General features: G+C 44.9%; 1 protein-coding gene across 2 annotated transcripts in view; it reads right to left on the reverse strand.

The window, feature by feature from the left end:
• The window catches only part of ARHGAP6 (Rho GTPase activating protein 6), a 484,128-nt gene that overhangs the window by 243,853 nt on the left and 215,294 nt on the right, over positions 1-24,981 (reverse strand). Inside the window, exon 1 of one of the 2 annotated variants that reach the window (XM_025436416.3) lies at positions 2,701-2,961. The exons of the other annotated variant lie outside the window; for it this stretch is intronic. Within the exon in view, the coding sequence (XP_025292201.1) occupies positions 2,701-2,745 (45 nt within the window). The 5' untranslated portion in view covers positions 2,746-2,961. Of the gene's footprint in view, positions 1-2,700; positions 2,962-24,981 lie in introns of those variants that run through there. 2 annotated transcript variants of the gene reach the window in all.

Here is a 24,981-nt window from a genome sequence, read left to right on the forward strand (position 1 = left end):
CGTGGGAGGAAAGGTTTCGGAAGGAGAACGCGAGCTGCTAACACACACATTTGTTGTGATGATAAAACAAGAAGACAGTCGTGCTATACTTTGGAAAAGTGTAACGTTATACAAATGCAGGACGCTCTTGTCTACTTAAATGCTTGTGTTTCTCTCCTTGTTGTGACCATTATAGCCATTTAAAAAGATGAGTGAAGAGTTTGTGGCAACTCTTAACATTTTCCCTCTTCAATCATCCCTTCGGAAGACTGACCAAATGGCTGGCACACGATAGGCACTCAACAAATGTTTGACGAATGAATAAAATGAGCGCCACTGACTTCTTATGGGCAGTCTCTCCTTGGACAAATGAAACAGCACTGAAGGAAGAACATTAAATACTTGTTCCCTGGATTCTACCTCAGAGCAGGCAAGAAGTGCCAAGAACACGTGCAGGATCATTCTTTTCCAGGAAGACACAGGCCAAAAAAGGCCCCAAGACCCCAGGACAATACACAGTGGGGCAGAACCACGTGGAGCAAAGGAAGTGGAATATTTGTGCTACGAGGCAAACAAGCTTTCGGAATTACCTAAACCAGTGTGGGGGGAGCAACGAAGAGAGCAGCGTGAGAAGAGATATTAAGCCAGAGAGGGTTATGTTAATATGAAAAGCAATGGGTCACACTTAATAAAGAACATTCTTTTGACTTGTGACTGATACAGGGCTGCTGAATGCTGCTGCTTTATCACCCTAAAGTATGCATGAGAAACTTCAGAGGGCCCGGGTGACTTCTTCCAACCCAAAAGCCAACAAATTCCCTCTGGAATCTTCTTTTTTTATAGTCCTAAATCAGAAAATATGCATGTGGTGCTCTGTGCTAGAATAAAAGGGTAGTTCATCAGCAGATCTTCCGAGCACAAGAGGAGACGTTAGCATTAGCTTGACTCTAAGTTCATACTTTTAGCAGACAGAAACAGCTGATTGATAACAATTTTCAAATTGTTCTGGGATGCATTTACATGACCGAGGCAACAATCATTGATAGAATGAATAGATTTTTTTTTTAATTTAAGGAACCAGTTCTCACCTTTCCTCCTCTACCTTGTAAATGGCATAGAGACCTCCGATTGCAAATCAAAGGGCATCAGCACACAGTTCAAAATCTGGAAAAGGTGGTGGGGTAAGATGTCGACTACGCATAATGAGCACAGACTCCAGATCCTTCAGTGCAAAGAAACCTCTGCCCAAAATGAGTTACCCTTAATACCACTTTAAAAGGAAAATCACGGAGCTGCTCGTGTCTCAAAAAAAACTGAACGAGCATTAGTAACTTATTAGTGTCTCACTTGGCTTTTCAAGACAAGTCACTGGCAAAACTAGAGAAAGCCGTCATAAGGTTCCTAGAATGTTCACCTGGTAGGGACCTTAATGATTTTTGTAATTCAGACCCTCTTTTCTCCCCCAGCCCAACAAAGTGAAAGGGCAGAGCTTCCAGGTTAGCCTAATGCCCCCTACCTCCGGCTAATTCAGGACCCACCTGGCAACAGGAACCAGGACCTCTGTACCTACCACTCTTGCCCACCTCCACTCCTTTCTTTAAAAATATATTTTGTAACTGTAGCTGGTACATTCTGGAAGATAGGAATTCCAGACAGATAATTATCAGCTTAAGTATAAATATGGATGATCTCTAACTTTTTGCCTGATTCTTTCCGATTTTAAAGCAGCATGGAAAATCTCAGCAGTGAAACTCATGTCAAGGAGAACCGAGTAAAGTAGCAGATGGCAGGACAACTGCAATGGCCCATGTCAAAATACCACACCTTACAATCGGAAAAGAAATGTCCGAAGACTGCAGTAAGCTAATACTGCTGCCTGCCCGATGCCTGCAGGCGGCATTCCGGACCTTGAGGAGTAGTACTCAGTCCTGGGAAACATCTTTCTTTTCTCTCTCTCAAAAATAAACTCCGTCTAGAAGCTGGATTTGGTCAGTCGGTCATTAACCTTGAAATCTTGACTCCTTCTTTAAAAGAGGAAAAGCCCATGAGCTTTGAATCTGTTGTGGTCCTGCGGCCCCGGGACCAGAGCCCAGTGTCCGGCACATAGTAGGTCCCCGGTGAATATTTGTGGACTATTTGAGTTAATAGGGAGGAGCGAAGATACTGGCAGGAGACCCTGGGCATCCTCTCATGTTAATCGGATAATGTGCAACATTCTGTCCTGCTACAAACTCCAGGGGAAATGCACACCCTCTTTTCCAGAAACAGACCAGCTGCACCCCAAGGTGCCCTGCAGCATTTTCTCCCCAGAGTGCACTAGCCACACGCTCAGATCACGGAGCGGTCCTGCCTCCCGTCCAGTTCTATTCTCGTTCTTGCAGCATATGTGACCGAAGGCTGAATGGGCGAACCTGGGTCCCAGGAGCCCCATTCTCAGCCCCGCTGGCGAGGCGGCAGCAGGGCCCGGCCTCTGGCCCCTAACGCAGTGTCCGCAGCCCGGGGTAAAGGAACGCGGGCTGCGGGGGGCGGGGGCTCCCGTTCTAAGGTGCAGCCGAGTTTCTAAGCAGGTGACCCTCGGGGGTGACGCACGCGACACCGTCCACCCCCTGACCCCGACCGAGGACCTCTGGGGAGGCTCGGATCCCATCGACCCAGCGCCGTCCCCTCCCGGGCCGGCCAAGTGGCGCCCCCTGTCGCCTCTGCGAGCGCCGGGACACTCACCGCGTAGTGCAGCTGCGGTTTCTCGCGGCACACCGGGTCCCCCATGTCGCCACCGAGAAGGAGTGACGGGCTCCCGAGCGCAGCCTGGGGTCGCGGCGGCTCTCCGTGGTCCCCCTATTTCACCGCCATCCCGGGGCAGCTCCCGGACGCGAGCCCCGTTCCCTGCGCCCCGGGCGCGGTGCGAAGCCCGCAGGCACCGGCGTCCCGCCGAGAAGCCGACAGGGACCGGGAGGAGGTGGCGGCAGCGGCGAAGGGAAGGAGGAGGAGGAGGAGGAGGAGGAGGAGGAGGAGGAGGAGAGGGGGGAGGAGGGGGAGGAGGGGAGGGGAGCGGCCGAGTCAGATGGGATGGGCGGGCGCTTAATTCCTTCCGCTCCTGGCGGGCTCCTGTGGCGGCCGCCGCCGCCAGCTGTTGGGGGCTGCAGCGCCCAAGCGCGCCCACGACAGGTGTCAGGGCGCCCGGCTCCCCCCGCCACTCCGCCCCTGCCAGGCCGTGGCGCCCGGGCTGCCAGCGCCGGGGCGGCTAAGCGCTCCACGCCAGCGAGAGGGCGAGCTCGGCTCTGCAAGAAAGAGCGACTTTCGCTAACTTTGAAAGGGGTGTGGGCCTGCCTGCCGCGGGAAGGCGATTCGGAACCGCTCCGGCGAGGGCGGAGTCTCGGTGGCCCGAAAGCCCTCCTTTGGGAGAGGCTCCGAGGCGGGGACCCTAGGAGAGGGCAGGCCCGAGAGGGGCCAAGCGATGCAGCCTCGGGGAGCTGCGGACGGGAAGAAGGCCGGCCCGATGCTGGCCTGAGCGCGCCACTTTGGGTAAACTGAGTCCCGGACGGCTTGCGGGACCTGGGCCTGTCCGGGGAAGCCCGCTGGAAGCGGGAGTCCCGAAGAATCTGCTGGAACGCAAGGACTGGTGTTGGTGCCAGGCTGGATCTGAGTTGGGGTGGGGACGGGGCTCAAAGCACCACTTTCTACGTCTTAGCTCTTAGGTGCAAACCGGAAAAGGACACAGCAAGAATTTGGAAAGACAAGAGACTCACGCTCTTTGCAAATGCTGCCAGACGAACCAAGTAATGTTTAGCACGCACGGGAGGGTCACACCACCACTGAAATCTGGCCTCCGCTCTGCTGCAGCCCCTTGTGAAAGTGTGTGCTTTAAAACACCCTGGATAAGAGTGCTCAGGTCCCTCCCTGGGCCTGGCATTCTGTGATTTATGTGCAGCTTCCCACAGGCTAAGTCCAGACAAAGGCAGGGTCTCGGGCCAGAGTGGAGGCTCCAGACCCACTGAAATCCATCAATCCAAGTCCAAGAAGGGAAGCTTTCCAGTGGAAGGTGGGTCTGTGGGTGGCTTGTCTCAATTCTTCAGGGTCCCCACGGTACTCGACTTGCTGAGTGGCTCTTCCCCTGCTCTGTATAGGTGTACAGGGTGGGGAGGAGGGGTGTCCCCCGTGTTTGAGCCCTCACAATTAGTTGAACCACCCAACCAATACAATATTAGCATGTAATATTTTGAAAGCAATGGCATCATAATTGTAAATATAGAAATTGTAAAAAACTGGGAATGTGAAGCCAGGGGCACAGATATCCTGAGAAATCTACTACTAGGTATTCCCATGACCGGTCATCTTTCTGGAAAACTCTAAGATTGCATCTGCTAAAGCTGATTATATACCTGCCCTCTGCTCCAGGAATTCCACTCCTAGATATATAGAGAAATGGGTACGAATGGCCTCCTCATGCACAAAAATATTTATAATCCTTAGGTAGAATCACCAAAATGGAAACAATCCAAATATCCCTCAGCTGCTCTGTGATGAGCCAACCGAGGTCTGTCCATACAGTGAGATATTACTCAGCAATGAAAGGAAAATAATACTGATGCACACAATGACACGGATTATTCTCCCAAATGGTGAGAGAAAGAAATCATCCACAAAACAGGAGACAATGTATGATTCTATTTATTCCGAACTTGAAATTTAAATGTTGACCTGAAAGAGGCCAATGTGACTGACCTATGGCGACAGAAGCCAGAACAGGGATAAATAAACAAGTAAATAAATATAAACAAATAAATATCTATTACCAAGATAGGGCAGGGGATACAAGGGAACCCTCTGGGGTGCTGGAAATGGTCTGTATCTTGATCTGTATGACCGCTACCCGAGTACACCCATATCTAAAAATTCACTGAGCAGTACAGTTCAGGTCAGCGTAATTGACTCCCTTCACTATGTGTATTTTATACCGCAATAGCATCAAAGTAAGTTTTTTTTTAAGATTTTATTTATTCATGAGAGACAGAGAGAGAGAGACAGAGAGAGAGAGAGGCAGAGACACAGGCAGAGGGAGAAGCAGGCTCCATGCAGGGAGCCCGACGTGGGACTCGATCCCGGGTCTCCAGGATCACACCCTGGGCTGAAGGCAGCGCTAAACTGCTGGGCCACCCAGGCTGCCCCAAAATAAGTTTAGAATCAGTCCCCTGCCCCAAGCAGGAACTTATGACCAGAGTGCTGCCTATCTTAAGAGAAAGTCGACGTCACCACTTGCCTCAGCCTCCCGCAGCCCAGCCTGCACGGGTCTCCTTCCCCCACCACGTGGGAGAATAGAGCATGCCCACTCACCTTGGGGGCCCCCCCTGCTCCCTCACACACCCAGACGGAGCTGGAAAAATGACATGCTCAAGTCGCCCCTTCGCTTTCCCTCTGCTCGGCTGCTTAAAGCAGCCTTTAGAGCTATGACGGCAAACATGCATAGGATGAGGCAAAGAACTAGCATAAGCTCCACCATACAGCACCGTTCAGAGAGTGCAGCCAGGACCAACTTAGGGACCTTTGCCCCACTGCGGTCGGTTTAGAAGGATGCACACCCCAGCTTTAGGATTTCTTTCTCTATCATACCTGCCTTTAAACCTCCGAAGCTAAAAATCCCTTTCCCTGCAGAAACTGTTTCATTATTAATATAGATAAACAACACAAGATGGGCCCCTGGATTTAACACACCTTAGCCATAGCGCTTCGATCGTGACTCCCGAGTAAGCTGCCTCCAAGTTAAATTGGCTCACCTCACATTTTGTTTGTGTGCCACCTTTGAAAAATGTATCGTCACTAAACAGCATCATCCTGAGCCAGAAATAATCCACCATTCCTGAACTGTGTGCTTACATCCTAGGAATGACTCCTGCCTGCTAACATATTTCTTGCTCAATTGTCATTGCTAAGACAGAGTTAAATTCTTAAGTGCAATAGGGCTGTTTTTCTGTGTTTGCAAGGTCTGGGGAGATCAGCAAAGCATTTAAGAAAAGAAACTAACAATTCGTGCTGCAGGACTCTTAGGCTCACCTCAGAGTGAGTCTTACACCTTTTCTTAAGATTTTAATTATTTATTCATGAGAGACACACAGAGAGAGGCAGAGACATAGGCAGAGGGAGAAGCAGGCTCCCTGCGGGGAGCCCGGAACCCCGGGATCACGACCTGAGCCAAAGGCAGACACTCAACCACCGAGCCACCCAGGTGTCCCCTACACCTTTTCAATTCTCAGTCTGCTTATTCAAGACTCAAGAAGAGACCTAGAACTCTGAAAGTTTAATCATTCACTCCGTCGCTTGTCCAGGAAATATATTTAAGTCGCACACAATTTGCAGGTACTGTCCTAGGTCATTTAAACTATGTGTCAACACGGCAGGTGGTTTTGAAATCCAGGTTTTGTCTGTTGGGTGACTGCGGGAGATGACACAGGGCACGTGAAACTTGTCCCAGAGAAGGCTGAAGTTCATCCCATTTGCTCGCTAGGTTAAGAACCTGCGTGGCTAATGTTCCCTTTTAGTTAGTCAGCTTTTCAAAAAAATAATAAATTTCTCTGATGTTTATCATTTCCCCCAGAGAGAACTCTAGGAGTTCCTCCACCAGTCTCACTTTTAAGAAAAAAAAAAAAAGTGTCACTGTCACAGTGGAATTTCCTCGTCTTCCTGCCCCCAAACGGTACAGCATTTTCAGGACTGCAGGCTGGCCCTTGCCACCAGAGCACTGAAATTAAAATCCTTGTTTGCATTCACTCTGCCTGCCTATAAGCTGAGTTGACATTTTCCACACTTCATGCCAGCCCGAGGGTGATTACTTTCTCAGGAAAACTGGATCTAAAGCCATGGCAGAAAACTCAACTTCAAGGTTGAGAAGGAGCCGAGGGCCCATCTGAGCACTAAATCCTATTTAGGAAGGGGTGCGTGGGTGGCTCAGTGGTTGAGCATCTGCCTTTGGCTCAGGTCATGATCCTGGGGTCCCGGGATCGAGTTCCGCATTGGGCTCCCTGCAGGAAGGCTTCTTCTCCCTCTGCCTGTATCTCTGCCCCTCTCTCTCTCATTCTCTCTCTCTCTCTCTGTGTGTGTGTGTGTGTGTGTGTGTGTGTCTCATGAATAAATAAATAAAATCTTCAAAAAAAAACTATTTGGGAGAGGACGATAAGCCCCTGCTTGGAGGTCCAGCCTGGCTACAGAGTAGCTCTGAGACCCTTTCGGGTGGGGACCCCTTCCCTAAAACCCAGTGCCTACACTCTTCCATCCTACTATCTTGTCAACCCACCTGCTAGAGTATTTTTCAAATTTTGAAATTAAAAAAATTGATAACATATAATGTGCAGCTTAATGACTTATTGCAAAACATACACCCATCATAACCATCACTGAGGTCAACAAATAGAATATTGCTGGTGTCTCAGAGAGCCCCATGTCCCTGGCTACATTGTAACACCCTCTCCCAATCCCAGGGGCAGGCACTACCCTCTGTTTTATGGACTGTACCTCTTTGCTTCCCTCTTACAGCAGGGTTTCTCAACCCTAGCACTGTTGACATTGGCGAACCAATAATTTTCCGCTCCCCCCCCAGTTTTGTTGAGATATAACTAACATATAACATTGTTTAACTTTAAAGTATATGACCTGATAATCTGATACATGTATATACTGTGAAATAATTGCTGCAATAAGATGAGTTCATACTTCCATCACCTCACATAGCTACCATATTTTGTGTGTGTGGTTAGAACACTGACGATCTATTCTTTTAAATTTTTTCTTTTTTTAAAATATTTTTTATTTATTTATTCATGAGAGATACAGAGAGAGGCAGAGACATAGGCAGAGGGAGAAGCAGGCTCCTCGCTGGGAGCCCGATGTGGGACTCGATCCCAGGACCCCGGGATCATGACCTGAGCCGAAGGCAGATGCTCAACTGCTGAGCCACCGGGGTCCCCCTAAACACTTTAAGTATACAATACAGTACTGGTAATTACAGTCACCGTACCATACACTAGATTCCCCAGAACTTACTCATCTTATAACTGGAAGTCTGTACCATTTGACCATCATCTCCTCATTTCCCCCACCCCAGGCAACCACCATTCTACTCTGTTTCTATGAACTTCTTTCTCTTTTTTCAGATTCCACATATAAGTGAGATCATCAGTACTTGTCTCTCTGTGACTTATTTCACTTAATATAATGCACTTAAGGTCCATCCAGGTTTTTGTCAATGGTAGGACTTCCTTTTGCTGTGGCCAAAATATGTGTATGTACACACACACACACACACACACACACGGGGGGGGGAGGAGGAGAGAACAGAGGGAGAGGTGTCATATTTTATTTATCCATTTAACTGCAGATACTTAGGTTGTTTTCGTATCTTGGCTATTGTAAATAATGCTGCAATGGATGTGGTAGGGCCGATATCTTTTTGAGATCCTAACTCCAATCTTTTTGCATATACACCCAGAAGCTGCATTGCTCTGTGTGCAAATCACACAGTAGTTCTGTTTTTAATTTTTAATTTGTTAAAGAACCCCCATACGATTTTCCACAGTAGCTGCACCAATTTACGTCCCCACCAACAGTGCCCTAGGGTTCCCTTTTCTCCACATCCTCGCCAACTTGGTATCGTGTGTCTTTTTGATAAAAGCTATCCTGACAGGTGAGGTGATATCTCATTGTGGTTTTGATTTGCATTTCCCTGATGACAAGTGATGCTGACCACCTTTTCATGTGTCTGCTGGTCATCTGGATGTCTTCTTTGGAAAAATGTCTATTCAGGTCCTTTGTTTAAATTGGATTATTTGGGTTTGTTTGATTTTTTTGTTTCTGTTTTTGTTTTTTTGTTCTTTGCTATTATTTTGATAATAACCCTTCATCAGATACATGGTTTGCAGATATTTTCTCCCATTCCTTCTGCCTTTTCATTTTGTTGATTGCTTCCTTTGCTGTGCAGAAGCTTTTCAGTTTGATGTCACCCCACCTGTTTATTCTTGCTTCTGTCTCTTGGATTTTTGGTATCATACTGACAATTCTTTACTGTGGAGGCTGTCCTACGGACTGTAGGCTATTTAGCACATCCCCAGCATCTACCCATTAGATGCCAGCATTATCTCCTTCCCCCAGTTGTAACAACCAAAAATGTCTCCAGACATTGACAAATACCCTCTGGGGTAGGGGCAAGACCATCCCTGCTTTGTAGGAAGTTAAGCATTCATAAATATTAGATCTCAGTGTTGCCTCTTTTCTTTATGTAAATGATTCACAAGTATGTTTTATTACATGTGGCTCCCTTTACTCAACATTATGCTTTTAAGGTTCTTCTATGTTGTATGTGGCCATAGCTTGTTCATTCCCATTGCTATCCAGTATTTCATTGTATGTGTTTACCACTGTTTATCTTTTCAATTGTGATGGACATTTGTGTCCTTTCCAGTTTTGGACTACTGAAAACCATACTGCTTGAACATCACTACACACATCTCCTCATACACAAGTGCATGCATTTTTGTAGGGTGCAGAGCTAGAAACAGAATTGCTAGGTCATAGGTATGCATGTCTCTAACTTTACTGGACAATGCCCAATGCTTTTCTGAACTGATTGTACCAATTAGAATCTTTATTTACACTACAGTATAAATAAACCAAACATAGTTTATATAAAGACTGAACATAGTTTAGAGTTGTCTCTCTTCTAGGTTTTCTCATGGGGCTACAAAGACAAAATTCAGGAAATCAAACTCTAGGATCAGGAAGGAGAGATGGGGAAGAAGCTTAAGATCCTCTTTGTCCCAAATCACATGTCTCCTGTAAGTGAAGAACTTACCAGCCCCACTAGGGTCCTGGTATAGGGTCACAATTGCTGGCTCCATCCATATGTACAGGTAAAAACAATGGATACATCAGTCATGCCTTTGGGGGAAGACATTTTATTTGCAGAAGTTCAGCATACTGGGGTGGGGGGGACAAAATATCTCAGTGACCTAACTATAAACGTAAGTGCCATTTATGGAATTACCAGTTTGTTCCATAGCCATAATTTCTCCCCTTCTTCTTAACTCTAATGGGGATGTGGAGATGGGAGGGTTCCAGGGAAGAATAAAGGGTCCCATTCCTTTCTCCAGGTGAACTACGGAGAGATAGTTCCCAGCCTGAAGACACATCCACCCCGAAGACCCATGAATGAGGAATTCCTGGGGGTGCTAAGAATGGTGCCTGGAGCTGTGGTGACACAGGACAGAGAAAAAAAGAGAAGAATGCCCCGGCATCTCCTAGGACTATTGCCTGCAGCCTTGATTTTTGCTACAAAGAATATCAAGAAGCTGTACATCAGCCAGAACTGACAACGTGATGATTTGTGAATGTAGCAGGCAAAGACAAGGAAGTGAAGGTGAGAATAAACTGACCATTAAAATAGGTTCAGCTTGGCATCACTGGTTTGTCCTTTGCCTGCCATTTTGATATTTTCACTGGAGAACTGCTGCTACTCGATGTCAGGGAGCCAGGGAAAGTGCCTTTCAAAAATATCCACAGAGAGATGTTTCTAAAATAAATTTTTTATTCAAGGGTCAATAGGCAAAAGAGGAGGCTACAATCCCTCTAGTTATGACTTCCCCCCAAAACAGTGTGAGAATCAGGAAACTGCTTTTCATTATATCCATAATCTAATGTTAGCCTCTTGCCTTTGCACAACCAATTATAACTTCCTTTCCTCCGCACGGTGCCGCAAGCATGGAAAGCCTGCGGAACACTCATGGCAACCCCAATGCTGCAGGTGCTGGAATTATTATTTGAAGCAATAACAATTCCACTAATTATTGAACATGTACGTCACTGGTCCTTTGTTCAACTAGATGCTTTTCGAATAGCAAATCTGTATCCTCACAATAATAGTGTGAGGAAAAGTATGATTAGCCCCATTTCATTCATGAGGGTGATTAACTTGCTTTGCACATCTGGTACATGGTGGAGTTGAGATGTAAATGAAAGTTGGGTCCATGTCTCTTTGCAGGCCACTCCAGTATGTTTCAAAGTAGAGACTCTTTTTGATAAGTCAGGCTCATCTATTAGATTCCTATGGGGCCTTCTTATAAAAAGGGGTCAGACACTTACCAGTGCCCCATCCATATCTCCTAGGCCAGTAATTCTTCTTTGCCCCAGAGGAACACTTGGCAATGTCTGGAGACATTTTCGGTTGTCACAAAATGTGTCTGTGTGGTGGGGGCGGATGGTTGCTACTTGTGTCTAGTGAGTAGAAGCCAGGGATGCTGCCAAACATCCTGCAATGTGCAGAACAGCCACCCTCTCCCCAAACAAAGAACTATCCTGCCAAAAATGTCAAGAGTGCCAAGGTTGAGAAACCCTCCCTAGATGTAAGAAATTCATCCTTTAATAATTTCCACTTAGTAATGCATCTCACACCAACAACAAATTTTCTTTCAGTGCAGTGGGTAATGCTTCACCCGAGAGAACAAGGAGAAATATCCTCAGAGCAGAAGAGTAGGGCTCGGCAACAGGACTTACACACAAATTGGTCTCCAGGCAACACAGCACATTGAAAGGCTAATAGGTAGGGTAAGAACTGGCCATCTCTGTGACCCAAACGAACAGCTATCGAGTCCTTGGGAGCACTTGACCAGTCACCCAATGAAGCCACTGTTACAACCTCAAAAACCCCTTATTTCAGAGGGGGTTTTTTTTAGCAATATTATGAATGATGGCACCTGGCATTACTCTGGCAGGAGTAATGGAGCTTTCAAAGCAATTTCACATGTAATAGTGTCTACCACCCTCCTTAATCTGTTTTGCGATTATGATTTTCATTTTTCATAGGGAGCAAGACATATAAGGCAAATAGTAAGAATTTGTTGCCAGAAGTATAATAAAACAAGAAGAATGAAACAGAGTGCCCCTCACATGCCAAGTCACCTAAACCTGTCTGTATTCCATTAATCCACCAAATAGGGAGGATGAACCAGAGAGTTCCAGATCTCCAAGAAATGCTTGGTACATAGAGGCTGAACACCAACAGATCAGCAGGGACTTCCCTGCCTTGCTATGCAATGAGAGCCAACCAAAAAACACTGTTCCAAGCTTAGTTTCTTGATTTGTTTTCTTTGGGACCATGCTCTATAAAAGTGGTTCTCAACTAGGGGCAATTTTGTCCCTCAGGGAATATTTGGCAATGTCTGGAGATATTTTTTTTTTTGTCACAAATGTGAGTGGGGGCATGAAGTTCTCCTAGTATTTAATGGATAGATGCCAAGGATGCTTCTAAACATCCCACAATGAACAAAATACACCCCCCACACACACACACACCCCACCCCAGCCCTGCCAACACACACATACACAGCAAAGAATGTTTTGGCCCTAGATGCCAGTAGGACTGAAGTTGAGAAAATTTATAGATAAAACTGTTCTGGTCAAAATAATCCTAATACATCAGAATCTAAGCATCAGACTAGGACTTTTTCATTATTTCAATTTTAAATGCCATCCTTCTTCATAAACACAGCACATTTGGACAGATACGACCTGCAGAGATTATAAGATTTCTTCTCCCTCTCAGCAGAAGACAGAACAAAAGAAAAAGGGATCAGAAATAAATGGCTAATCAGTGTTTCTGAAAGTATGGTCTTTAGCACCACATGCATCAAAACCACTTGGCAGGGGGGATTTTTTTTTTTTAAATCCGATTGTGAGGACTTTTTTTGTGTGTGTGAGGACCTCTTAAACACACCATGAATGAGAATCTCTTGGAGCACCTCCTCAGGATTGACATTTTTAGCAAGATCCCTTGGCTGTTATCACATACAACAACACAGCTGGAAAACCACTGATACCATGGTAGTAAGATGCAGAAACGAATGCCTAGGGATGCCGAATGACTTATTCTAGGTCATGCAGCTAGTGTGAGACAGCGTCAGAACCCATCCTGCCCTGTGGATTGAATGCTACAGGAAGGTAGAAAACATTCCTAACTCCATGACTAACAGCCGGAATCAGATCCATTTATAGTTATGAAAGAGTAAATGAACATAACATTTGGCCCAGTTCAGCACCACCTAGGTAGGGCCTGCTAAGTGACTTGCAACATTTTTCCTGTGGTTTTTGTCAAGTTTTCTCCCCATTGTCTTTCTGACTAACGGTAAAAGGAATGCTACACGTGACTTCTTTCAAAGCTCTTAGGATAACTGATCTCCATTAAACTTTATTTTTCAAAACCATGGAATTCCTTCTTCTTGCATTAACATGTCAAAAAATGACAAATGTGTGTAAATTACACAAATTATTAGTCCTTTTAGATTTTCCAAAGGGAAAATCCCTTCAGAGCCTATTGAAAAACCTTCCCACCTAGAAATAATTCCTTGTCTCCCATCTTAGCAAAATAAAGTTGCCAGCCACTATTTCCCTATGGTTGATAGGAAAGTCTGAGATTTGGAACAAAGGAAAGCTGGTTTGTACATCATAACAGACAATGTGACAACTTCAAGGCTATCAGTTTGCATTTCTGTAAGTCCCATTTCTATAGTGGAATGATCGAAAGAACAAAGAAAACTCAGTCTGTGAAAGCTGAAGAAGGCCAGGGAGACAATGATGAATGATTTGAAGGGACATCATGTGTAAGAAAGGAAAGTCTTGTCAGTTTTCTCCAGAAGGCTGGACAAGGATCAAGAGTGGAAATTATGAAGACTTGGATTTTTGGCTCAACATAAGAAAAAACCTTCTACATTTAACCTGGCAATTCTACTCCTAGGTATATAACAAAAAGGAATTAAAATATCTGTCGACACAAAAACTTGCACTCTTATGTTCAAAGCACCATTACTTAGAATAGCCTAAAATGGAAACCACTCAAATGTCTATCAACTGACTAATAGATAAACAAAATGTGGTCTATCTGTACAACGGAAGATTATTTGGCCATAATAAGGAATGAAATACTGTTATATGATAAAACATGGATTAACCTTAAAAACATCATGCTGAGAGAAAGAAGCCAGTCACAAAAGACCACATTTATCATATGATTCCATTCATTACCAATGTCCAGAATAGGCAAATCCACAAATACCAAAAGTAGAACTGTGCTTGCCTAGGGCTGGGGAGATGAGAGGATGGGGAGTTGAGGAGGTGGTAGCTAAAAAGTACAGGGTTTCTTTTTAAGGTGATGAAAATGGTCTAAAACTGATTGTAGAGATGGTTGTGCAACTCTGAATATACTAAAAACCATTGAATTGTTGATTTCAAATGGCTGAACTGTATGAAATGTGGATCTGAGCTCCATAAAGCTATTAGGAAGAAAGAAAGTGGCACTTGGGTGGCTCAGTGGATTAAGCATCCGACTCTTGAATTTCAGCTCAGGTCATGATCTCAGGATTGTGAGATGGAGCCCCATATTGGGCTCCATGCTCAGTGGGAAGTCTGCTTCTCTCTCTCTCTCTCTCTCTGCCCCTACCCCAGCTCATGTGCATATGTGTACTCTCTCACTCAAATGAATAAATCTTAAAAAAAAAAAATGAAGGAGGAGGAGGAAAGGAGAGAGGGAAGGGAGGAGGGAGGTCTTCATAATAAATTTGGTGGTGCCAGAGAAGCCAGGCAGCTATCCCGGGACATGGTGATTTCTTCTTCCTGCCAACATTTAATAACCTGAGCCTGGATGACCATCAGCTGGAGAGGCCGCACTACGTGGGAAGTTTCACTGTTGGACCTACAACTCTAAAATGTCAGAGTCGATGTTTTATCCCTTTTTTGTTTCCCTGATTACAACATGAGTGGGTCAAGGCTAAAGACCGGCTTCTATTAATTTATTCAGTCCATTCTTTCGACCATTCTTTCAATGCTAACTGAGGGCAAGGACCTGTACTACTCGTCTCAATGATATAGTTGCTGCTTGCCTCAGGCAGAGTTCTCCAGAAACAGACACTAAGATAAGGATTCAGGTGCAAGTTATTTATTCAGGGCATGTTCCCAGGAGAAATGGGTAAGGGGTAAGTGTAACAAGGTAAGGAAATGTGGAGAAGCCAAGTAACGGTGTGATTTCTGGCAAAGTCCCAGTTTCAGCATGATCCTGGGGGGTGTTCTGGAATTCCATCTCACAGTTGTCCCATCTCAAACCAAAGGAGCTGGGCTTTAACATTCCCACACCTGCCAGCCGTGGGCTATGGGATGCTCCAGGGTGATGTAAAGTCCCAGGCACTTCCTGCTCGTTGTGGGTATAGGGAACTGCACAGGAATCCCAAGGGAAGTACTCTGAAGAAGTTCACAGATGTTGGTCATTAGAAGCAAACCGCACAGAAGCTGGGGGATGGGTCCAGCACACAAAACTGATAACAGATCTGAGATATTCTGGGCAAAGCACCAATAGCAAGTGTCTACTACACTTTCCGGTTGAAAACCTGTTAAGTCCTAAAGGGTGTTTATGGCTCTGCTCCTCCGTCCAAGGTCCTGAGCAGGCCACAGGCTGCGGCCTCCAGAGCCCATCCACCAAGGCTCGGCGCTCCAGCTGACCCTCTTCCTTGCTCAGAAATGCTTTGTCACCACCTCGCTGTCCACCTTAGACCCATTTCACTTCATACGCGGACAGCCTTCTGAAGTGGCAAATGCGTCTGCGGGCACCACGGGGAAGTTCTCAGCAGCTTCGGCATTGTCCCTGACTGTCCCCTAGCCATGGACTTTAAGTTTGGGTAGATTCCCAAAGCTGCCGACCCATGGAAGCATCCTCACTGGGTTATTTAACTTGTCAGATGTCCTTGCTCTGAGTTCTAGATCATCACAAATATATCTAAGATGTTGATTCCTAATAACTCAGTTAAATCTTCCCGGTTTCATCAGTCATTTTATGACATCATTTGTTGATTACCATCTTGTGCGGGGGGTGGGGATTATACGTGTGTGTTTGTGTGTGTGTGCACGCGCATGAGGGGGGAGAGACAGAGAGAGAGAGAGAGAGAAGTTAAAACAGAGACAGGCGTATGTATATATGCATCGATGTTCACTATTATGCAGGTAGAGATCTTTCTCAGGCTACATGGTGAGGTCTTTGTCCTCAAAACTATTTTTCCGCCAAAGAACATGCAACAATTTTGCTTACTTATTTCAATTTGGAAAAACTGTTTCTATTTTGCCGTCCCTTTTGTTACTTGTTACTAGCACTTCTCCCACTTCCTCTGAGGTTATCATACAAGATGGGGTTAATGATAAAACTCCTCAATACCAAACAGAAATATAGTATTAGGTAGACTGAAAAACAAAGGGGGGGGGTAGGGCAGAAACAAAAAGAGCTCCCAGAAACTCTTAATGCATATTTTTGGCAGTGTAGAGACAGCCAAAGGGCTTTACTCCAGAGTTTGGTTTTGTTTGTATCTATGAAAGTGCACAAGTTGAAATTCCATAAATAGAGGAGCTTCTGGACCACTTTCTATTGCTAATATTTTCTTTTCCTCTGACGTCTGTCCCCAGCATCTCTGTTCATGGCGAGCACTTAATAAATGCATGATGACTGGTGCTAGGAGGTGTTACAGGGGTCCAAGGCATTCTAGCAGGAGCATAAAGCATTCCAGAAAAATCCAAGAAGATACCAAAGGAGAAAAATCATCATTCAATGAATTTACAAAAGCCTGAAGAGAAAGCATGTTGCACTTCAGCATTATTTGGTTTGGTTTGGTTTGGTTTGGTTTGGTTTGGTTTGTTCTAAAGGAACAAATGAGGGGAGATGTTTGCCTCCAATCTGGTATAGGAGTCAGTAAAAATGGTTTTTGCATTTCTAAATGGTTGAAAGGAAAAAATCAGGAGAAGCATAAGGTTTCATGACACGTGAAAATTACAAAAATCTCAAATTTCGGCATTCATAAATATGGTCTCATTGGCACATACATATCTGTCGATGGCCACTTTCAATGGCCTAACATACCTGGTCTTTACAGAAAATGTTCACTGGCCTCTGACTTAGAAAACTAAAATAGAACTTTGTTTTGTTTGATTTCTTTTGTCTACTTTTGGTTTTCATTTTCTCCCTTCCGGAGTTTTAGAAGCCCAAAGAAAAAACATATCTTCTGATATTCGTTTCTATTAACATCTCAATTACTTTGTTTCATTTACAGCCTTGAAGCAGACAGACAACTTGCCAAAGATAAACCAGCCCATTTTGGCCAGGCAGACTTCCAAATTGGATTCTGCTGCTCCACGTATCTGAGCTTTCAGAGACACATTTATGTTATTTCTAGAAGTCTCAGGTAAATGTATGTGGGATTCATTTGGTTTGTAGAAGGCATCCCACCCCCACTTCTTCTAAAACAATATAAACCATAACTAAAAACAAACATTCCCCCGTTGCATCTGTATTTGCTACTCTCACATCATTTGTCGGAGTATTTCCCTCCCACCGTCTGGGATTTTCTAAGTCTCATCAAAAGGAAAGTTTTCTCTATGCCCTCATCAGGCGAGTTTAATCCTGATCTTGGACACATGCTGTTCCTTGGTATCCCTCCCTCCAAACCTGAACCAGGTTCATGCCCATCTGCACTGGATTCAGTTACACACTGTCCCATGCCATGTCACGCCACTGTGTTCTGAGACCAGAAAAACAGAAGATCCTAAAACATCCATGTCCATATTTGGCCCTTGGAGTTGGACCATTTTGTCCTGTCTTAAAAACCCTAGGCTGCTCAGAGGGCGTAGACTCAAATTGTTACCTATTTTTATGGCATAAGCTTTTTATCAGGCTGCGACTCCTAGGTCATGCCACACTGTAAAGACAAATACGTGTGTGTATAAAATTTTCACACTAGAAGAGATTCTGGAAGGTCACCAGAATTCCAACCCATTTTCTACAACTAGCACAATGCATGTAGCACCCTCTTCACATTCTGAACATTCCAAAATGTGGCCATCCACCTTCCTGGCTTCTCGCCAGGGGAGATGCCCTTTGAAATTCTAGGTCGCACGTTAGACATGAGCCCTCTGCTTTCAAGAGGTGAACCCCTTCCACCTGGATCACCCTCCTTCCAGCATCACATCCATCACCTCCCTCCCCCACCTTTCCATTTGCCCTTGGTCCCGTATGCCTCCCACTAGCTTCCCTGGCTTTCCTGGCCCTCGCGGACCCATCCCTGTGGGCCTCTGCTAGGACCTCATCTTGTCTGTTTCCTTCTAAAGCACTGGTCTCCTTGAAGACAGGGGCTGTCCTAGCCATCTTTTCCCCTCCTAGAGCCCGGTTCCATGCCTACTATACAGCAACCGCCAGAGAAATATTTGTCGAATGCTGTCATTAAATGTGAGTGCAGGAGATGAGGACAGTCAGCGTTTGGTGACTATAGCCAGCAAGTCTACCAAGAAGCCAAACAGGGATCACCTACAGTGGCAGTGACCGCTGCCTGGAGCGACCTGGTGCTTCATCTCCAAGGAAGACAGGATCGGCTTCCTTGGGCCCGGTCAGGCCCCCCCTGCCCTGCTGCTCCATGTTGCAGACAGCTCTCAGTAGGACACTGTGACTTCGTACTGAAGAGCAAAACCTCTTAACATCCTAATTCTGGTTTTTAGGAAGGAATAGCCCACTTCTCCAGAAAAGTCAGGTCCACGGGAACTTTACAGGTCTCATCTCAGGGCCACCATTTGGGGCTACAGGGTGAAGCTACCCAAGGGCCTCCCACAAGGGAATTCAGCATGACCGAGAGGGAAGTGCTGCTCACAGAACAGGCTGTTTCCATCATCTCTGCAGGGTTCAGTAGGCAGGGCCCTCTGCTCCGGTTTCTCCTGAGACAAGGGGAATCCGCTCAATATCCTGCCCCAAAAAAAGGCTGAGTTTGGCCAACAGTGTCTCCGATCTCTGCACATTTCCCCCTGTTCATCTCTGACATCAGATGCTGAGACCCAGCTCCCCAACGGTCTGACGCTGAGGGGCCACCACGGGCCGAATCATTGGCTGCTCCTAAGGCAAAGCTCTCCAAATGCTTCTGCTCCCAAAACAAGGAGCCCACTTAACATCTGACCCCAAGAGCTTGGCAACGGCGCCCTGGTTCCACAGCCCCCGGGCCCCACCTGCACTTGGGGACGGCCAAGGACAAAACGGAAGGAGCAGGGAAGTTTCTTCCCTGACCGGGAGCCCCCCTGAAGCAGCCGTGACCCAAACCCCAAGCCCTGGGGCCGAGGCAGCTGGACGGGTGTCACTTTGCCTTCTACAGCCAGTGGTTAATTTCCACAAAAATGCTAGTCATGCAGTTTTCGGTGGTTTACTCTTAAACTGACGTTTGGATTTTTTTTTTTTCTCAAAAAATTGTCCTTTGAGGTGCTGTACCAGACCTGGGGGGCTGCATCAAGATACTCTACATCTTCTGAGATTCTTATACACAGTCGGTTCTGGTTCCTTCTCATTACTTGCCAGATGTTCTTTCTTTTTTTTAGAGGATGGTAATTTTTAAAGATCTCATGAATGTCTACACATATGTATTCAAATATATATACATATTTATGTGTATGTATATACACGTATGTGTGTCTATATAGGTACACACATGCGGTAATATGTATTTTTATTCACACATATAGTCACAAGTCTTATAAGATACATAAAATGATATTTTTAAATTAAAGACTTTGGATAATTCTGAAATATGAGAAGAAGTACATTTTCTATATGTGCCAGAACTTTTGGATTGAACGGCTACGTTTATTGGCTATTATTCAATGGTTTAAATTTTTTAAAGCATGGCTATCAACTAATGCTTGGGTTATTACATCCCTTTTATTCATTTTTAGCATTTTATATTTTTCTTTCTTTTAAAATTCCTCACTTGCATCCATGGGAGAAACAAATTTAACTCAACATATCAGCCAAAATTTTTGGTGATTCTTTAAAAAGACCTGGCTATTTCTTCTGACCTTCTCCTTTATTTTTTTAAAGATTTTTATTTATTTATTTATTTGAGAGAGCAAGCAAGCGGGGGCAGAAGCAGAAGGAGAGGGACAAGCAGACTCCGTCCTGAGTGCAGAGCCCAACACAGGGCTCGATCCCACGACCCCGAGATTGTGACCTGAGCCAAAATTAAGAGTCGGACGCCCAACCGACTGAGCCACCCAGGCGCCCCTCTTCTGACCTTCCCCTTTAAAACCTGCCTCAGTTCCATGGGCTCTAAAGAAATAATACTTTAATCCTTTTTAAAATCGAAAATTGATGTCTTGGAGACATGCACATATCTCATGCAGCCTCCCACACAAGACTGGGCAGCCAGCCCAGATATAAGAGCGCAATTGAGGCAGACAACACTTAGCACACAAACAGTTCTCTCCGTCTCCAGCGCCTCTTTACAACCTCACAAAGCTAAGACTAAACATAAATGAAAAAAATCCCTCCTTCCAAATTGCCTTCTTAGGATCCATAAATTCCACATTCAGCTGGCCTTGCAGGCTTCACTTTCTCCTTTGGCCCCAAAGCCCAAGGACATGGGGTCTGCTCCATGGGTGAATGCACCGCAGCTAGACACAGCCTTGTCATCCTCGCTGCGCGGCGGGGCCCCCGGAGCTGGGAGCGCCTGGAAGGCCACGCTGTCGGGGTGGCTGCAGTTTGAGGCAGAAAGCTGCAAGGAGGAAATGTGTTCCATTTGTTCCTGAGACCAGAATGCAGACAGAGGCTCAGACAAAGGGCCAGGCCTGTTGGGGAGCCTTGTGTGGTTGTCTTATGGGGAACACATCACCATAGGACACATTTTTGTAAAAAAAAAAATTAATTTCTTTTTCCAGCTTTATTGAGAAGTTGTTGACCTACAAAATCGTGTAAGTTTAAGGTGTCCAAAGTGTTGATTCCATACACATTTCATTCTTCTCATTGAAGTGTAATAGACCTACGGTACTACTTAGTTTCAGGTATACAACATAGGGCATCAACATTTGTGTACGTTACGAAGTGATCCCCCCAATAAATCTAGCTACCATCTGTCAGCATCCAAGGCCGTTATGTATTATTAACTATATTCTCTGTGCTGTTCTTTTGTATCCCTTTGTCTTATTTATTTTAGAGATGGAAGTTTGTCCCTTTTAATCCCCTTCCCCTATTTTGCCCACCCCCACCCCCACCCCTACCACCACCACCAGCAGATAATTCTCTGTATCTATGAGTCTGTTTCTGTTTTGATTTGTTGTTCACTTGTTTTCTTTTTTAGATTTCACATATAAGTGAAATCACACGGTATTTGTCTTTGTCTGACTTATTTCACTTAGCATAATAGGCCACATTTTTCATAGAAAACTGGCTGAGAGTAGCACTGCTAGGTTTCCATCATTAGAGACGTGTGTTCTCTTTCTTTTTCCGGTGGTGGGCGGAGGGGGGGCTTCTTATTGAAATACAAAACACAAGCCAAACAGTACTGAATTCATAAGCACACAACTCAGTGCATTTTGCCAAAGTGAACAACCCTGTATGATGACAATCCAGAACAAGAAAAGCCTCCCCAATCTTTGCCCCCCAAAAGCCACCACTAGCCTGACCACTGACACCCTAGGTTTTGTCTCACCTGCCTGTTCCTGAACTTTTGGTCATACACTCCCACTGTGGACAGTCTGTGTTCCGGTCTGGCTTCTTTCATCACTGTTGCATGAAGCAGCGAGTAGTGGCCCCTCATCATCTTTTCCGAGAAGGATTCCACTGTATGAATAAAACACGATCGTTTCCCACTTCGACTACTGAGAAGCATTTTTACCAGAATAGTGCTGATAGGAACATTCTAGCACATGCCTTTTGGTGAGCATAGGTAGGCATTTCTATCAGGTACACACCTGGGCTTAGAACTTCTCCATTATAGGGAGTACCTATGTTCTGCTTTAGTGCACACCACTCAACAGTCTTCCAAAATTACTTGCACCAGTCCACTCTGCCACGAGTAATGCATGGGATTCCAGTTGTCCCATATTAATGCAGTATGCGGTATGGTCAGTTTTCTCTCCCTTGCTTAATTATGGCCATTCTGACGGGCAAGTAGTGGTAATGCACTGTGTGTTTAATTAACATATCCCTGGTGACTAATGAGTCGGAGCACTTTTCATATGGTCTTTGGATGTCCCTTTTGCAAAGCGTCTGTTTTTAGTCTTCTGCCCATGTTTCCACTAAGTTTTCTGTCTAGAATGGGGTTGGCAACATTTTTCTCTAAAGGGCCACATGGAAAGTATTTTTAGCTTTGCAGGCCATACAGTCTCTGCCACAACTACTCAACTCTGCTGTGATAGCATAAAACAGACCATATGTTAACAAATGGGTGTGACTGAGTCCCAATAAAGTTTTATTTACTAAAACAGTCAGTGGGCTGAATTTAGCCTACAGGCCATGGTTTGTTCACCTCGACTTTACAAGATCTGCGTGGTTTTGATTTTTAAATATTAGCAAAAGTTAGCCTCATACCAGGGCTTGCTTATTATCTATTTAATACCTGGTCTTCTTATTGGTATCATAACACTGGAGAGAGTGCCTTAATACCTGGCTGAAGAAATTGGAGACGTCAGAGACCAAGTGTAGGGAGGGATTCTAGGAAACTGTTAAAGGGAAGCTGTCTTGGGAAGGGTGACCTTAGAGCTCCCCTTGTCCTTATTTTTTCTGTCTGAGACAGGGGCATGGTGGTTGGATAGATAGTGGCTATCTTGTGACCATGAGACAACCTAGAGTATGAAAGCTGGCACTAAAAATGGCAAAATGAAAAAAATAAAAAATAAAAATAAAAATGGCAAAATGAAAAGAACCTGAGACCCTCATGACATTTTCGAACTGCTACCCTAGCCTAATCCTTTCACATTCTATGTGCTAGAAAAATTCCTGCTCACCTGCTTAAGACACTCTTATTTCAGTTGTTATAGGCAGCCCAGCATAATTTGTAATGGATAAAAGAAAACCCCCATCCTGTTGGATTATATATATATTGTTTTAAGATTTATTTATTTATTCATGAGCGGCAGAGGGAGAAGCAGGCTCCCCACAAGAAGCCCGATGCGGGACCCGATTCCTGGACCCCAGGATCACACCCTGAGCCAAAGGCAGACGCTCAACTGCTGAGCCACCCAGGCATCCCTGTTGGATTATATTTTTATCCCTCCTAACTCCTTACTGAAATTTTAGCCTTCAGTTTTATTGTTTAGCCAGATCATTAAACACTTAGCATGTGACTTTTTTTCTTCCCGTGCTTTCTCTCTGTGTGTTTCTGTCCTGTTTGCGCCTCTTGGTCACCCATTTTTCGATGGAGAAGAAATATCTCCTGCTCTGGGTCCACAGTAAGTACTTTCATCATGTGTACTCAGTGCTTCAAAAGTAAGTCTTTGTGATGATAATGTCTATGTTCAAATGGTGAAGATCATATGCCTTTAGGCAAAAGGACAGCATATTTTTGATCAGAAAGACAGTGAAAGAAAGGCAACTTTGCAGTCTATAGACAAAGGGCAGGGCTGGGTAGCATCTTAATAGGCATGCGGCATTATGATACTAATGCTCTAAATTTAGGCGAATCAAAATTACACCCTTTGGGGCACTGTTTAGCCTTCAGGTGTGCTAGCATGAGATTGATTTCATATATTTTGAGTGCACTTTAAGCTGAGGATCAGGTGATCATATCATCCTTTCCTATAAGATGGGTAGAGGTTGCTGTCCCCTGTAGCTGCAGAGATCTAAGCTCACATCCTCCTACAATACTAGGTCCTAAGAAAGCACTCTATAAAGCATCCTTTCCAGAGCATAATCCAATTCAACAATTTTCAGATGGGCACTTCTACCATATTCTCCATAGTCGGTTTCCCTTAGTTTATAAGGGGCCACTATTTTGGGCAAACTACCTGTTTTGGAGTTGACTGCTTCAGTGGAAGGCTTCCAGACTGAGAACCACATGGAAATAGAGCACATCTACCAACCCCTATTTCACAGTCAACGTGGAACAGCAGCAAGACACAGGAAATACCTGAAAAATCTCCTGAAACCCATCAAAGATAAAGACACTCCCTTTGTTAAAGTGTTAAAGATGTTATCTATTACAAGTTCTATGCCAGGTATACTCAGAGAGAAAACATCACAATGTGAAGATAAAGAGATTGGGACAAGGAGTCTTCATGGAGTGAAACCATCTGGCTTCACTGTCTTCTGTCAGAGGTCTGCAGCTCTGGCCCTCCAGAACTGTAGGGTTTTATCTGAGATAGGGAGAAGATAAAGGCCTAGGAGGCTGAAAAAGAACAAAAATGAGAGGAAGAAGTGAGATTGTGCATCTAATTTGTGGATTCCACTCATTTGCATCACTTTAAAAATCACATCTCAATTGGTACTGAATTGCAGAGAATCAAATTAACGCTGACCTTTCAGTGGAGTGGTCTCACATAATTATCTTGCCTTCACTATGGGCAGAAAATCTAGTCTTCGTACTTCCAGGTAGGAGGCTGATTTTGATTACAGGTTAGAGGGCATATTACTACCTGGAGATTGTTTGTGTGTGTGTGTGTGTGTGTGTGTGTGTGTGTGTGTGTGTGTGTTCTAGCCAAGGTACACGCTAGGGACCACACAATCCAAACGTCCACTCAAGGCTTTAACAAGCCTTCTGTTCTACATGTGACAGGGTTTACCGAGAAAGAAAAAAATCTTTTTTTCCTTATTCTTAAGACCAAAAGAATTACTGCTTTGCAAACCACCTCTGATTTTTTTTTCAACTCTCTTCTCTTGTTGCCCAGTCTGCTCTAAACTTGTTCTCTTCTGTCTGAAATCTTGCAGAGCACTTTTCCAAGCAGGAAGCCTGACCCCAGTAATAGTGCAATTGTAAAAGCCAATATAAAAGCCATTAGAAACTCAGTAGCAACTCCTTCTTACTTAGAACCTTAAACTCTGTTTCTACTAAGAGAAGAACAATCTCATAAAAGGACTGTTCTTTCCCTATTGTCTGCATTCACTTTGCCTACTTGGTTCACAACTGAAGTGGTTAGGAGCTAAGGTTCAAGATTTGAGCATGCAGTCTGTGTGGGCCTGAGATGGTCAAACCTCCA

The sequence above is a fragment of the Canis lupus genome, chromosome X (genome assembly GCF_003254725.2).
Source record: "Canis lupus dingo isolate Sandy chromosome X, ASM325472v2, whole genome shotgun sequence".
NCBI classification, from domain to species: domain Eukaryota; kingdom Metazoa; phylum Chordata; class Mammalia; order Carnivora; family Canidae; genus Canis; species Canis lupus.